This window comes from Gymnoscopelus microlampas, assembly GCF_963454915.1.
Source record: "Gymnoscopelus microlampas genome assembly, chromosome: 17".
Classification (NCBI taxonomy): Eukaryota; Metazoa; Chordata; class Actinopteri; order Myctophiformes; family Myctophidae; genus Gymnoscopelus; species Gymnoscopelus microlampas.
In genome coordinates, this window is record NC_139954.1 from 38,454,043 (window position 1) to 38,470,858 (window position 16,816).

The following is a 16,816-nucleotide window of genomic DNA, read 5'->3' on the forward strand; positions in this document are numbered from 1 at the left end:
TTTGGAATGTAAACAATTCTACTGATTAATGCAAAAATAATTGCACAGTTTAGCTAAAAAAATAATTGCAATCAGGCAATTATGTAATAATTGTAAACTTTGGAGCCTTCATCTATTGTACAATAGGTAGACGCGATGACAATGTGCCCTTGACTCAACAAGGATTATGTTATTGATCCATGTAATCACATAACTCCTCTAAAAGCCCATTTTGGCTCAGCTTGCAGCCTTCTGGTAAAAGACCAGATCCAATGTAGTTATTTAGTCAGAAGCTTGTGTTAATATTTTTCACTGGTTCAACATGTATGAAACCCAGACAGACTTAAACATTTAAACCAGGCGTACCTATTTTTGTCATAGCATTTCACTGCTTTTTTCAAAAGTAGTGAAAATAGCCAAGATAGCTGTCTGTTTTCACTACTTTTGCACGGCACTCTTATACGACAAAGTAGGGCATTATAATGGGGATAAAAGGTTTCCACAGTGTATTGGTATATATTCCCCTGTACATGTTTTAATGTTTTAATTAAACATGAATCAGATTAATGTAGCTAATAAAATAAGATACATTTATGTGTACAATAGTTTTGCATAATAAACTACAGAGACCAGATGTTGTAGCACAGTGACAGAGGACTATAAAGACATAAATTGGCATTCTCCTTCAATTATGTGTTTAACAGCTCACTCAAAGCAATCTTCGCTGTCGGGCATGAAACCTTGTATCTACATATTATTTCCCTACTTCGCCATGTGATGTGTCACGCAAAAGTAGCCGATCTACAAGCTCACAACACATCATCTCATTGTGTTTTGAAAGTGGTTATGTGGGTCTGTGGGTTTTACCAATATTGAACCAATGAAAAGTATTAACAAGAGCTTGTGAATAAATAATAACTACATCGGATCCATTTGGACATACAAGGTTTCCACCCGACAGTGACAATATTATTTCGTTTTATGATATCTGTAAAAACAGATTTTTATTTCTCACCCGTGTTGCCATCATCAGACATGCATCATTTGGGATACATTGTCTTTGACATCTCACACAATAATGAGTAAATCATTGTCATATTATTTCCAAACATTGTTTTGTTTTGTTTTATTTAGTTGTGTTTCTGTTCCACATTGGAGTTAGTTGGGTCAGAGCCAGCGTTTTTAGTCAACTAAAACTAATAAAATAATGAAAACTAGAATTAGAAAAGAAACATTTTAGTTAACTGAAATAAGATTAAAAATGACTATTAAAAACAAAAACATAACTAACTAAAATAATAAAGAAAATGTCCTTAGTTTTAGTCTTTGTCAAAAATCTTAAAAAGTAGCAAAAATAGCAGATCTACAAGCTCACAATGCATTGTGAGCTTGTAGATCTGCTGTTTTTTCTGACCTTGTTGAAACTTGCCCCTGACTGAACCATATCACAATTAAAAAATGAAATAAAACTAACACTAAAACAATTAAAAACAAAACAATTAAAAACAAAACTAAGCCTTTAGTTGTTTTAATATGTTCCTTTAAAACTAAGCCTTTAAAAAAAAACAAGCAAAACCGCTTCAAAAACGAATTGAATCTAATTTGAAAATTAAAAGAAAAAGTCAAAATACAAATTTAAAACTATTATAAAGCCTATAATAAAACCTTGATGAGAAGAAAAAAATAAGTGCAAGGTGAGCTGAAGCAACATGTTTGGTTACTGTCACAGCATGGCAGCACCATGCGGTTAGAGAAGGAACAGCGATGGCAGACAATGTGAAGATGAGTTAAAGGAGCCCTTCTCCCCTTTTCAACCTTATCGTCACATAATTGGTCCTCACTAATGCTCATTATAAGACGGCCCACATTTGTAGGCAGGTTTCTGAACTGTCCACAGCACTCGTCTTGTGAGTAGACAGAAATTGCCGGCATCTTATCATAACCATTTTACAGAAGACGGAGTATATGAAGATATGGTTGAAAATCTGTGAAGTGCTCCTTTAATGTGCAGACGGTGAATGTACAGGAGTAACAGAGAGGGGCCAAAACACTGGCCAGGACACTGGCCTTCCACTGGTGAAGGATAACTGCAGTCACGTCCAGCGGAGGCACAAAATTACAACATTACAGTGGAGACTGGCAGCACAGCTTACAGAATGGAAAGGCCACGGACCAGGTTTGGCACAACAAACATCACGAAATCCGCCCGCCTCTGGCAGCCGAGGGTGGGGGGTGTGGGGGTGGGGGGGGGAGGTGGAGAGTCCGCATAAATACGAGTACCATGGCAAAAGCTGCGACAGACGAGGCCTACTAGAAAACACAGTCTGATTGCATGCACCGTCCAACATCAAACCACCCTGCTGGTCCAAAACACTCCACCCCCCCCCCCCCCCCCCCCCCCAATCCCAAACAATGAATGGCACCCCAAGCAAAATGACGGAGCGAGGGACACAGTATGGGTTCCATCCGTTGGACAACATGGCTCCTCTTACCATTGTCCAGTAAGTAAAAGACTGGACTGCAGTGGCTGCCGCTGTGGCCTCTCAGACTGGCCACGGGCTCTGGCAGGATGCGGGGGTCATTGTGTAGGGAGGTTGGGTAATGAACTGGAATAGAGGAGCCCACAGAACACACACACACTTTTCAGGGCAAAAAGAGGGGGGAGAGAGAGACAAACACTGCGGGGGGTTGAATTGGGGGGAGGGGGAGGAAAGAGAGACCTGCAGGTGAGAGGTCACACACCTATAGGGAGGTTTTGTGATGACATGGTGGTTAAAGGTTAGATGCTATACCGTTCCACTATGAAGGGTAACCCAGAACATTCAATAATCTGAAACTTTCCAGGACCTGTGAAGTCCTGTGACAGGTTTTTATGTTTACGTGTCCATTATAACCAGAACCACCCCTGAAGGGGGAGGTACATCATAAAATGAAACTCATTAAAAATAATTAAAAAGACGAGAAATTAAGAAGAAGAAAAGTTAATATCATTAGAAAGACAGGCTGTATGACCAGCAAAAAATGCTTTACCGCCAAATTAATAGTACTTGTATTTACATACAGCATATATCAGTATGTCTATTTCTACTACAACTACAACCACTACTATATGACTCAATACAGTGGATTATCACTATCAACCACAGTAATGCTAAGGCGCAGCTGCCACGACTATTGCAGCCTATATGTAACTACTAGACTGCATACAGCTCAGATAATGTTAATGCATGCAATGAAAGATGACATATTTTTTAATGCAACCTTTTCAGCTTTAACATGAGGAGGCACGCACAACAGGGGCGAAATGCAAAGAGGATTTTGAAGTAAATTCCAAGATCAAAGCGCCTTCCTGATCTGACAATCTCATAGTTAACCATCTCGGCATGGCGCTTATCTCTACCGCACGGCGCTTATCTACCAGCGTGACAAAAAAAACTGAACGTAAAAGGAAAAACGTCAAATGAAAAGCTTGGTTGGATGCGTGTTCAAAGCTTCTTCACCCAGGCACCCACCCGTGTTAACGAGGAGAGATTCTGAGCGCTACAGGTGGTGGAACAGGCTCAAATTCAACCCCAACGCTGGCTGTTAAGTTTCCCCAGAGCTGTGTCCCTGTCTGCTGAGAGGCTGCTTTCTAAATATATCCTGCTAGGTCAGCGACGCTCGCCGCAGTGTCGGCTCATTAGCCCGTCTCACGAGTGAACCTGGTCAAACACAGGCTATATCCGCCCGCTACGTGAGCCGTCAAGCTTTCCTTTCAGAGACGTCTGCGTGTAAGCCGTAAAAACACACAATAACACACCCCGGGGATGTCAAAGAATAGGAAAGCACTAGAGGAGAGCGACGCGCTAACAAGAGAGGATGGTGGAGCAGCCATTCCAACAAGGCGTCAATTGAAGGGGCTTAATGACGATAGGAGGAACGTCTGTCAGAGTGGAGGAGGTAGAGAGAGAGAGAAAAGAAGTCCTGTCTCGTCTCCTCATGAGGACTGAAGGTATTGACACATAGATGATGTCAGTTCTTAATAAGCTGTGGAGTTTGGGAGGGGGGGGGGGTATGGGGGGCTGGCAGGTATGACAGCCAGACAGAACTCTAATGGCCTCAGAAGGGTGGTAGAAAAGAGAGAATTACCAAAACCGCATGTTTCTGTCGACAAAGGCAGGAGAAGAGCGTCCACAAACCTACACGGACGTTGTGGTCGTTAAAACACTAAAGACCAAACAACTTGTTCTGCACCAGGCAGGATGGTTGTATAGGGTGTATGTGTCTGTATGCTTTTATCAATACTGATTGCTGGTGTCTTCAGTGTGATGTATGTGACTCTTCTGTACTCACTGGTTTCTTTCAAAACTGGCCTGAAAAATCATCTATCAGTAGACCACAAGGGGATACAAATCCCCATAGAAAGGAGGTGTCATTCACTGCTGCCGTTTTCCTCACAAGATCAGTAAAGGTATCTATATATGCTCTCAGAGATAAAGAAATAGTGCTGTACAGTAAAGGCCTTTGCAGACAGGGTGCGATTTTTTGCACGAAAAAAAAGAACAATATCATAATTTTAAATGAACACATGGTTCTCTATGACCTCATGCACACCGGCTCCGAATTTGCTGTGCGGTGAGTGGCTGTGGCGATGCGTTTTTTGTTTTTCAATCGAACCCAGTTCGATTCGTGTATCTTTTCGCATGCGGTAAAAACTGATTGACTAATCGCACCCTGTCTGCAAAGTCAGTTATTCTCAACCTTTTTCAATTGTACGGACTCCCATTTGATAAAAACAAATCCTCCACAAATGGGAACACTCTCAGAGTTACAGACCCGTAAGGGTCCATTTGGACCCCTGGTGGTCCCCGGACCCTATGTTGAGAAACAGTGCTGTAAGCACACCACATCCTCATAAAAATGTGGTACTTGGTCATAAACTGCACATGCCAAATGTTTCAAAATATAAGCTGACTACTTTCAATTAACTAGGCCTAGGGGTTACTTTAGTTTGAAAATCTATATAAAATGATGTTAAACTGAAAATGGTATTCCAGTTATACCCTATAATTCACATACCATGCGGCCAGTCTTACTCCACAAACGCTGTCTCCACAGATATCGTTAATTGGCGAAATTTTGTCTTCCTCTCTGAGCAAATGGGAAATGAAAATGGACACGACTCGATATAAAAGGTGTCGGCCTGTGTCCATCTCATTCAAGCATCGTCTCTCCATCTCAGACGTCCTTTGCTTTCCCTCTATCTGTCTAATTGACAAAATGACAGGCTGGTAATGGAATGTCCTGACCGTGACCTAGGTCACTATGCCACGACATGCTTCCTTCACTGCTAATCGACATTGTTCGTAGAGGGGAATAAAAAAGACCTTTCACTGTCTGTTTCAGACTCTTGATACTTCCCCATTAAAGCTTAAAGCCGACCTAAAATCACGGCTCCACGAACATTCAAATTGTACTTAGCTAAATTCCTTCCCTTGGCTAGCCTTCCTTCCCCCAGGGTAGTAAACGGCTCACTCCTTGTGAGCGACGTCCTCTATGTGTCTTATCCCGGGACCCCCACCTCCTTTTGTGTTATCATGAATTTAATGTATGTTTTGATATTCTACATTTGTGTGTAGTTGTTTTGGCCAGTTGTTTGAGTGTTGAATGTTTAATGGACCACAAGCAATTCTCTGTTTTTAACTCGTTGTACTGCCTGTACCTTAATAAAGTAGCCTATTCAATCACCCTAACAAAATGGGCTCATGAGTAAACGACAGGAATGTGGTCAGGGGCGATGGTAGAATAAGTACCTTCTATATACTATACCGCCTTAGAACTCAGTTCTGAGACTGAACGCCAGACCCCGCCCACTCATTAATCTGCCCATATAGCCCGAGGAATCTGCCTAGCAACACCGCAGCTCGCTCCATCCATCGCTCAAGCCACTGAAGCTGTTTACAGCCAGCGCTGGAACCAGTGTTATTTGTACCTGGATCTACCTCTGACGCGATGTGGGATATCTGTCACGGATGTACAGAGGTTTTGCCATTTCTTGCGACAGGTTGTGTTTATGCATGGTCACTCAGAGGTGTTTATACCTCCTGGAGGTTGGCTTGTCAGAATAGTACCTCCTAACCTGCCAACGTCTCTTCAAAACTATTACTGCTTTCGCTGCATGAAGGATGAAGCCTTAGGCTGAATGCGTAAACGAAAAGAATGCCCCCCTTGTACGTCTGACCAACTTCTGACCAATCACACTGTCTGCACTTGTTTTTTGGCTAGTCAGAACATCTCGGAGAACAGCAGAACAAAGTTCTGAGAGGCACTGCCGAAGTTCTGAATTATATCAGTTTGTAGTTCTTTATACAAACAACTTTGGATGTCGGTTGGAGTGTGTAGCCTGCGTAACACTGAGCTTTTTACAGCGTAGGATTCATGAAACTCTCTCAAAGAAGGTTTTGTAAATCCCTAAATCAATTCGGCATCAACCGGACCATAACAACTCATCTTAAAGTCTGGATGGGATGGCATTTTAGGACACATGATATTTCCATGGGACAGCCATTGTGTAAAGCTCTGTCTCAGGGTAACCATAACCTTTCAAAATGATCACAAGACTTGAACCAGTCAGCCCTTGACATTCTGCTGCGCCGCCAGTCCAGGCCTTCAACTTTACACAATGAACAGACATGTGACAGACACACGCATCCATACTGAGACATTACGTGATCATTTACATGTCAGCATATGTCTCCTCTAAAATATCACGCCTGTCATAATCTTATGGGAAGGCCAATCAAAGGTGAGGACTGCACTTTCAATCCATTTAGGACAGGAAACGTTACAACAAAAGCTGCCCCCCCTACCCCAAGTGGCCATATATGGTACTGCACGTTTGGGCCGGTTTGGACCCAAAACATAAATGAGCGAAAGGGCTCGACTCACGGGCTTGCACATGGAAGTAGTTTGTGACGTATAGGTGCATAAAGAATGATCATATTAATGGACCCATGTCATCAAACCAGTGGGCCCAACCCGGAATCACGGTCTCCCTATGGATGTATGCACTGGGTGAGCAACTTTCATTGAAATGAGTAGGCAGGGATGTTGTTTACGTTCTCCAGGTAAAGTGTAGCTCTATGGGTTGCTAAAGAACACACTTCCTGTTTCCTGTATCACTATACAAACAGGAATGTAGCCGTTACAGTGCCCTCTATACAGCAACGGAAGTTTACATTGTCCACAGGTAATTCTATGAATTTATCATCAGATACATCAGCTACCCCGGCAGATCCCTGTTTGTAATAGCAGATCTACATGTACAAGCTTACAACGTGTCGAGATGCGTTGTGTGCTTGTAGATCAGCTATTTGTACTCTTCATTAAAGCACAATTTCGCTGATTTTAAACCACCAAAAGAGGACTTTGGATTGATGCGTGTAATATTGAAAATAGACCAAAGCATGGTTGTAATGGGTAAACATGGAGAGTCCAGTTGGGAGGCTTCTTCTCATCTGTGCGCGCACGCACATGCACACGCGCACGCGCACACACACACACACACACACACACACACACACACACACACACACACAGCTGTAATCTGATAACCTGAGAGCAGTCATGACCATTACACAGCACCTGCTGCAAGTCAAACAAACACATTACAACTAATTAGACACAACACATAACAACTAAGTAACATCTTCCTAATCTCCTAGCAATATCCAATGTGTTGAAAAGCTTATAGATCTAATATTTTCAACGCACGACATGTGTCAAAGTATGAAATGGGCTTAACTCTCTCTCTCTCTCTCTCTCTCTCTCTCTCTCTCTCTCTCTCTCTCTCTCTCTCTCTCTCTCTCTCTCTCTCTCTCTCTCTCTCTCTCTCTCTCTCTCTCTCTCTCTCTCTCTCTCTCTCTCTCTCTCTCTCTCTCTCTCTCTCTCTCTCACACACACACACACAAACCATTGGCTAATGGTTATTTCTCTCGCCCGGCGCTCCACCTGCTCCGTCCTTCTGTTGTGCTGTGAATATGAAACCCGTAGCTCATTCAGAAGATGTCAGGTACATCTACTGAGCTCCAAAACCCCCACTCGGAGCGGACATAAAGGAGAGAACAGAGCAATGCCTCTGTCGCACGACAGTGCCGTTTGCCGATATGAACGGTTCTTGTCGGCAAGAGTATTCCAATATTGAATTAAATGAAGTAAATAGGAGGCCAGTTAAGGCAAAGTTATGATATAGTTTATACTTTTTTTTATTATAATACATTCCAAAACAACTCTCTGTGTAACTAATGTCCAGGTTATAAGTGATAGTTTTAAATATAGTATTTGCTATTCATGGCTCCATGGGCGTGAACTACAGCAGATTAAAAACATGGCAGACTAGTAAGCAACACAGCACCAAATGTATAACGAGTGTGTTGTGACCAGACTAGAGCCACGGGCAATGTGCGAGTATGATTTTAGGTGTGTCACTACTGTCTATAGACAGTGTTGACACACCTAAAATCTAACACACTCATTATTAATGTGTTGTGCTGTGTTGCTTACATCACTGTGTACCAGTGGTGGAAAAAGTACTCAGATGTTTTACTTAAGTAAAAGTAGCAATACCAAAATATAAAAATGCTCTGTTACAAGTAAAAGGCATGTGTTTAAAATGTTACTTGAGTAAAAGTACAAAAGGCATCAAAATATACTTAAAGTACCAAAAGTAAAAGTACTAAAATGTTTGAAAATAGTAGATCTACAAGCTAGTAGATCTGCAAATTAACTAGTTACTAAAGTTTTCAAATAATTAGTGGAGTAAAAGTACAATATTTGCCTCTGAAATGTAGTGGAGTAGAAGTAAAAGAACTGAAAATTGAAAATACTCCAGTGAAACTTCCTCAAAAGTTGACTTAAGTACTGCACTTGAGTAAATGTAATTAGTTACTTTCCACCAATGCACTATATGTGTACTATAAGGTCAGTGTTAGGCAGTCTGCCATGTTTTTTATACCCTGTAGTTTTTAACCTGAAGTGGAAAACAAACTATAAAATTGTTTGTTCAGTGCTAGAATCTGGAGGAATATCAATGCGTAAAATGTTGTGTGCATGCTAATACCTCTGGCACAGTTGCCATTTTAAACAACAGACAATTTACATGGAGTGACAGGTAAAGTGTCCCCCCTGAGCAGACGCTATATCAACTGATGCACGACGAGTGAAGCAGAAGAAATGGAAGTACATAGGGTGGATGGGGGGGGGGAGTGTGTGTGTGTGTGTGTGTGTGTGTGTGTGTGTGTGTGTGTGTGTGTGTGTGTGTGTGTGTGTGTGTGTGTGTGTGTGTGTGTGTGTGTGTGTGTGTGTGTGTGTGTGTGTGTGTGTGTGTGTGTGTGTGTGTGCGTGCGTGCGTGCGTGCGCGCGCGCGCGTCTGTCAGTGGTGTAAAGTAACTATGTACATTTATTCAAGTATACTGTACTTATGTATAGTTGTGAGGTATTTTTATTTTTACTTTACTGGAGTATTTCCAATTTTCGGTACTTTTACTTGTACTCCACTACATCTCAGAGGCAAAAATGTTACTTTTACTCCACTACAATATATATATTACAAAACATACATTAACCCCCTTTAGCTCACCTTGTGTGTGTGTGTGCGTGTGCGTGTGCGTGTGTGTGCGTGCTTGTACGCGTGCGAGTGTGTGTGTGCGTGCGAGTGAATGAGTTGTTACCTGAGGTGGGTGACTTGCTTCTCTCCATGTCCATGGACTGCTGGTTGTCGGAGAGTTCCGTAAGGCCTGCCGCCGGCGAGAGGAGAGGAGGACAGGGAGGTGGAACAGACAGAGCGTGTCACTGTCACATTCACTGTCACTTTACGGTCACATCTGTTTGCTGTGCTCAGCCACTCACATCCTGAAGACACAGCTAGGGAAACGTTTTCCCGTCTCTCGACAGTCTCTGCTTTGTATGATTTACGACAGGCATACTATATGAAGGAGGGAGGCAAATATGGATAATATTTCTGTGTTCCCTTTCAAATTATTTTCGGGAAACTATTTTGGAAAAAGAATAGATTCTGTAAATAATACTATAATAGATGTAATGATACAATTAATATTCTATTCCAGTGGTTCTCAACCAGTGGTACGGGGACCACCAGTGGTCCTTGGGGGGTACCAGGGGGTCCCCAGCAAAATTAGTTAACACAGCGTCACAATCATTTTAACCATCTACAAGCTCATAGTGCCGCGCTAGTTTGTAGATCTGCTATTTTTTTTAAATCTTGAAAATGTGTGCAAATCTTTGAATATATATATATGTTTTAACTCAAATCTTTGCTTCTGGGGTCCCTGGCACAAAACCTTTTCAGCTGGGGGTCCACGGCCAAAAATATATCAATTTAGGGGTCTTTGGCATGAAAAAGGTTGAAAACCACTGTTTTATTCTGTTACCAGCTTAGTGTTCTTGTGGGTAGAGTATCCGCCTTGAGATTGGGAGGTTGAGGTTCAATCCCCGGCCATACAAAAGATTATAGATTATACAATGGTTACCCTGCTGGGCACTCAGCATCAAGGTTTGGATTGGGGCATCCTGTGACATACTACATGTCCAGGGGGTGTACTTGTACAGTACATCAAGCCGCCTCACACTAAGGAAACAGGAGAAAAGCTTCTGACCTATATGGGCCACAACATGGCTCGGGAACTGCTGGTTCCCAAGGCTATACTTTCTCCCTTACTGTTCTGAAGGAGCAGAGTGGCTGAACGCAGAGTCACCAAAGCTGACCAGGCCTGCACGGCAACGTTTCACTCCATACGTGTGTCATGTGTACGATAGTCTCTATTCACAGCAGCCAAAATTGGAAAGAAATCCTTACTTCCTTCACAGGTGTAACCAATGATTCTAATGAAGGCTCTGTTCCGTTTAGTGTAGCACAGTGGTTCTCACACCTTTTAATTTCAAGGACCCCCATAACTCTGAGAGTGTGCAAGTGGAACCAAATGGACCCTTACGGGTCCATTTGGTTCCATTTGCACACTCTCAGAGTTACAGACACGTAAGGGGCAATTTGGAACACCCTCAAGGAACCATGAGGGTACCTGGTCCACACTTTAAGAACCACTGGTGTAGCAGAGTGTTTCCAGCGAGCCAACATGCACAATATCAGCACCCTGACTCTGTTTGACCACAATGGAACATAGCCTTCATTAGTATCATTGGTAACACCTGTGGAGGAAGTAAGAAGAGGCCCAATTTCTTTCTAATGTGGCTGCTGTGCATAGAGCCTATTCTCTCCAATGATCGGTTTTCAGGTTGTGTGCTTCATCATCACCGTGGTGGCATTGTCGTCGTGAAACGATGCAGTGCAAAGCCTTTTTACTCACAAGGACAATGTGCAGTTGAGGTGAAATAAAAGACCAACCTGATCTCAGCAAGATCGTGCAGGTCTTCGATCAAGAGTCCCAGAAATATCCCTCCCTCCCCCAGTTGTGTCGGCGTAGGGCGATAAAGCCGCGTTCATTAATAAACCTATACCTTCACCCCAGAATAGCGATGCTAGGGTTCATGTGGTTATGGCTCATTTAAAAGACATGCATGTGCCATTATTTCGGACTTTTTGACTTTGAGCAGTATTGTGTAAAACTCAATGTCCCTTCAATCATTTACACTGGCTTTAGTGTGTGCTAACAGAGACACTGAAGGACACTCTTATTACAACTTCACTGAAGCATTGAATTGTGAAACATTTTGTACTTTGTACTGAATATTAGTGCACCTGGTGGATGAACGCGGCTCTATTCGACCGTCCCTCTGAGCTTTGCTTGAAAATTACATCAAATGTGAAACTTCTTTATTTATAATGATGCCCTTGAGAAGTATAACTCAAAGGTAGTTTCTTTTTTTTTAACAAAAGGACTCACTGCTGGACATGACTGGAATAGGAGGGCAGTTGCTGCACAGAATGGCGAGAAATGCCGAAAACGATGGAAACGACCTCAGGTTCCCGGGGCGTCTGACCGGTCCTTTTGGTCAAAAGCAAACTGACAATTTCATTCCAATCATCTCTCCAGTGTGTCCCCTTGCCTTCGCCTCTGCCCATTATCTTCACCCTCAAATCCACCCACCCCCCGCCCCCCCCCCCACACGGCACCCCGGCAATGGCCCCCAGCCTTTCGAGAAAGGCCCGACTTACTCTGGTACGAGGTACGGCTCCTTTTCTTTGAATCGGAATAAAAGTTACTGAGGCCACGCATGCAAAATTCTGTCAGGCAGGCCAGCATGCCCCCCACACCAGGCAGCAGGCAGACAGAGTCACCCAAGAAAGTGGGGGTGGTGGGGGGGGGGTGAGGTATCAAGGAAGGGAGCGGAGGGAAGGGGGGGGGGGGGGGAGAGAAAGAACACACAGGCTTAGAGTGGAAAAAAAGAAAGTGAGAGCAAGCAGCAAAACCCAAGTTAGTGTCAGGGGGGCAGGAGAGATAACGTAAGATACCCGGCTACAGTACCAAAACACCAAAGCCGACGTGATTTGGACATACGCGTTGCTCTACTGCAGGAAGAACCTTTACTGCTGCGTTAGCGTACAGGAAAAACTAGCATTATTATGCAGCAAAGGAAGCAGTAATCCCCCCCTGATCACAATAAATATGTATAGCCCTCCTACAAGGAATAATTGCTTTCTGTAAAAACATAGCATTGTCTCATGTGCACTCATGCCTCGGGGCTACAGAGTGTGTACCACTAGTTTTAGTGTTTTATCCTCCCCACAACATAATTCTTCAAAAATGCATCTCAAAGTCTACGGGGGGCGAGGAAATGGCAAGATTATAAAAAACGTATGAAAGATGTGAGTGAATGAATGCACTTGGAGAGCCAATCGACATAAATATATGTGTGGAAACAACAAGTATGCTGTGTCTGTGGGAGCAGTGTGAACACAGCGGGACGGCGCAGAGAAAGACAGGGCAATTATCTATTTTGGGAGGGTTTCGCTTGCTTCGTGGAAAAAAGGGATTTGAATGACGTGACCCTGGGAGACTTTACCAGAGAGACAGCCGGAGCACAAAGCGCCCCGCTGGTTCGATATAAAGCACATTCAACCACACATCCTCCTCCTCACCTTGCTTTTATAGAGGCCTGAATACCTGTTGGGTATTTTCGGGTATGGTTGTGGGAGTTTATGCAACATCAAATATATAAAACAATAAAAAACGCAAAAGCTACAAAAAATAAAAAATACAAATCGAAGAAGCTAGAACAGCCACTGTGTCCTGGGATTTAAAAGCTTGGCTTTTATAGACAGATAAAAAAAAAAAGCCGCCGTGTTTCACCATTACTTGAGTGGTTGTTTGTTTGCTTCATGAGTTTGTGCACACATTTAGAATTTGTCCTCTGCATTTAAAGCTGCAATTCATAACTCTTTGTTTTGTAAATAACATTTTGACCAATGTGTATGGTAGGTACCCCAACCCTAAACCTCATACGGGTATGTTCAAAACTATTACTTTTCAGGATAAAATAAATAAATAATTGCGTGGGCCCTCCTTATCCATAAAATCAGGTTGAGAACCAGCTAACCATTAGCGGGCAGCCCAGCCACTGAGCAGCGACCGGGGACCAGCTCCAGCTCTAAAGACCAGTAATCTGATACAGGCTATCCTGATCAGCATTGTGAAGTCAACGGGATCAGGAGTTATTACGCCGTTAGGCCCTAACATGCATGTCTTCTGGTGTGGGATGAAACCAGGGTCTTACCCAGGACCTACTTAACTAGTTACTGTCCACTACTGGTCGTGTTCTTGTGTGTGTTCACTTGTAGAACAGTAGGAGGATGTATAGCCCATATCGATTAACAGCAAAAAATAGGGGATGGGGGAATCAGAGGAGTGTGTGGGTGGGAGTGTGTGTGTGTGTGTGTGTGTGTGTGTGTGTGTGTGTGTGTGTGTGTGTGTGTGTGGGTGTGTGTGTGTGTGTGGGGGGGGGGGGGGGGATCTCTTGACTATAGATTTGTGTTCAAGCAAGTGGGGTGGGGGGCTATATCAGACAGAAGAAAGAAGGACAGAGAGAGAGAGACCAGACGACAACATGCATATAATGCCACTGTGAAATGACAAATGCAACCTGTTGCATGCACCCCATGTCGCAGTGCTGCTCTGCCTATACGGAGCACTGGCATGGATGGTGTGTGTGTGTGTGTGTGTGTGTGTGTGTGTCCCTCTATACCTGAGGTGGACTGTCTGTTCTTGCGTGGGGAGCGTGTGAGTCGCTGGTAGGGGTCCGTGGCTCCGTACAGGTCCAGGGTGGACATGCACAACAGGATGGTCTTCTGGAGGTAATCCACCACCGCCAGGCCATTACAGTTCCCCAATGCAAGACTGAACACATGCGCGCGCGCACACACACACACACACACACACACACACACACACACACACACACACACACACACACACACACACACACACACACACACACACACACACACACACACACACACACACACACACACACACACACACACACACACACAATACAACTCTTGTTATTACACTGCAAAATCCTTGTCTTATTACATCTATCAGTAACTCCTAAGGTGTAGAAACGTAACCAAATGGACCCTTAGGGGTCCAATTAAAGGAGCACTTCAACCATTTTCAACCATATCTTAATCAGTCCTCATTATAACATGGTACCATTTCCATCTACTCACACCAATGACATTGTCGATGGGGATTTCAAGCTAATAGAAATGACAGCCGTTCTCTTCCTGAAATGTCCACAGCCCTCCTCTGAGACACAGAGTGAGAAGACAGAAATGTTGCCATCTTATAATGAGCATTAGTGACGACAAATTATGCGCAGATAAGGTTGAACAAGGATGAAGTGCTCCGCTAACATTCAGTGTTTGGATACCAGAGTTGTTTAGTCACACAGATTATATTTACATGCACATAGTGTCCATAACACTGACTCATACGGTATGTTACAGACTTATGGCAGTGCTGCAAGTTGAACCGTGAAGCTCGCTCCGAAGGATGAGGGAGGCTTGAGTGCCATTAGCTAAAGCTGCCTTCGTGGCTGTGGGATTAGACGTGGGAAGACATGTCTTCTTCGGCTCGTCTCAGCAGACATCAACAAAACGTGAATGGAATGACATGGAATGGCCGCCTCCATGTTTGTGGACACTGGAGATCTCGTTCAGACGTGGCATTTGAAAAGGCCACATTGCAGAGCTTAATAGTGAATGGAATGTGGCGTATACAATGACCTGCGCTTTAAGTAACACATTAAGTTAAGACTGCACGCCCATGCCGCCACCATTTATTTAATTAACTTTGTTTTAATTAACTTTCCAGTCAATTAATACATAAAACACAACAAGTGTGTTTGTTTAGTCTTGTTTAAGAGTAAACACACTTACAGTAGTTTATGTTGTTTGATAATTATTGTTAAAGCTGCTGGTTTAAGTTGTATTCATTCATTTCTCTTTGTGGATCATACCATGGACTCTAATAGAAAGGGGGGACTGTGGCTTGTGTGGGTGCTGTTTAGCTAGTTACTTGTGCTGCCCTCCCCTGTGTGTATTTATTAGTTTGGTCCATCAATGTATTAGCCTCCATCATGTGTCATTATGTCAGGTGTGTTGGTTGAGTTCACTTCCTTCCTGTGTTGTTAAACATTATTATCAGTAGTTATGTGGTGCTGATCTCTTTTAAGGGCCCTGTAACTTGTTTGTTGGAAATTGTGTTAATAATTCCTCATGTGTTACTTTGTTGGAAATTAAACAAAACTTTGAAAACTGTGTTTCTTCTTAGAATAAGTGTTAAATAGCTCTATATTTACATATTAATAATTGATTTATTTTTTCATTGATAAATCCATAATTATCTTGCAGGCCTCTGTGGTGAGTGACCCAGAGGACACTCATTCAATAACTTTCATGAATTTCTAATCGTTCATTTGTATACAGTATACTGTTGTTTTCAAAGGGTTTACATTTCAATGGCGTGCCGAGAATAACATTGGAGACAGTGTGTAGGCGAGGTGGCAGGGCAGAAACAGGGAAGGCTGCATTTACACAGGATACAGATAGACTGAAACGGCAGCTATCTAACTCAATTATCTGCCTGATGACTCAGTGACACAACGGATATGCAGTTGGAAAGTGATTTCACAAACAGATGGAGCATTTGTCATCCCTGGAACGACGGGTGCTTTCTAAATTTGAACGATGGATATAAACATGCAACAATACAGGCTTTTCATTGATGGATAACATTTAGTTTAGTTTAATAAGTAGGCCTACGAATCTTTTGAAAAGTGAAAATATCAGATCTACAAGCTTACAGATCAGCTTTTCTTTCGGCTAAGATATGTACAGTAGCTACAGGGGGAAAAAAGAGTGGACCAAGTACAGAGCCAACTGAGGTCAGCATTACCAAGTATAGAGGATTTAAATTGTTAAAAAGATAGAGATTCATTGGCATAGAAACATTGGATATGACACAGAGCGGTAGAAAACCAGAGAAGTCTAAAAAGACAGAGTACATTTATCTGTAATACAGACGCCAAAATAATGGACGATCACTGCAGTCCATCAAGGAAGGATTCCAACAGAAATGAGTAAAGGTGCCGCTCTAATAGCGCTAACATTGACTTCTGAGGAAATAAAATGTGGTTGGGGGGTTCGGCGGTCCAGCACAGACAATGGATATACGGCCGCGCTGTTGCTATGCCATACTTCCTCTCTGGCAGAGCCGTGGGAGGAGTCCATCCATCCATCCGTCCGTCGGCGGCGGTAGTGGGACGGCTGCCAGTGGAGGAGTTGGTTCTTGCCAGACATATTGTCAGTCTTCCTCAAGGA

General features: G+C 43.1%; 1 protein-coding gene across 1 annotated transcript in view; it reads right to left on the reverse strand.

The window, feature by feature from the left end:
* stxbp5l (syntaxin binding protein 5L) overlaps positions 1-16,816 on the reverse strand; it is a gene marked incomplete at its 5' end in the record, with an annotated part of 257,766 nt that overhangs the window by 35,273 nt on the left and 205,677 nt on the right. Inside the window, 4 exons of the mRNA XM_084085444.1 lie at positions 2,472-2,585; positions 9,687-9,752; positions 12,149-12,217; positions 14,176-14,327. Coding sequence (XP_083941570.1) covers positions 2,472-2,585; positions 9,687-9,752; positions 12,149-12,217; positions 14,176-14,327 — 401 coding nt within the window. The remainder of the gene's footprint in view (positions 1-2,471; positions 2,586-9,686; positions 9,753-12,148; positions 12,218-14,175; positions 14,328-16,816) is intronic.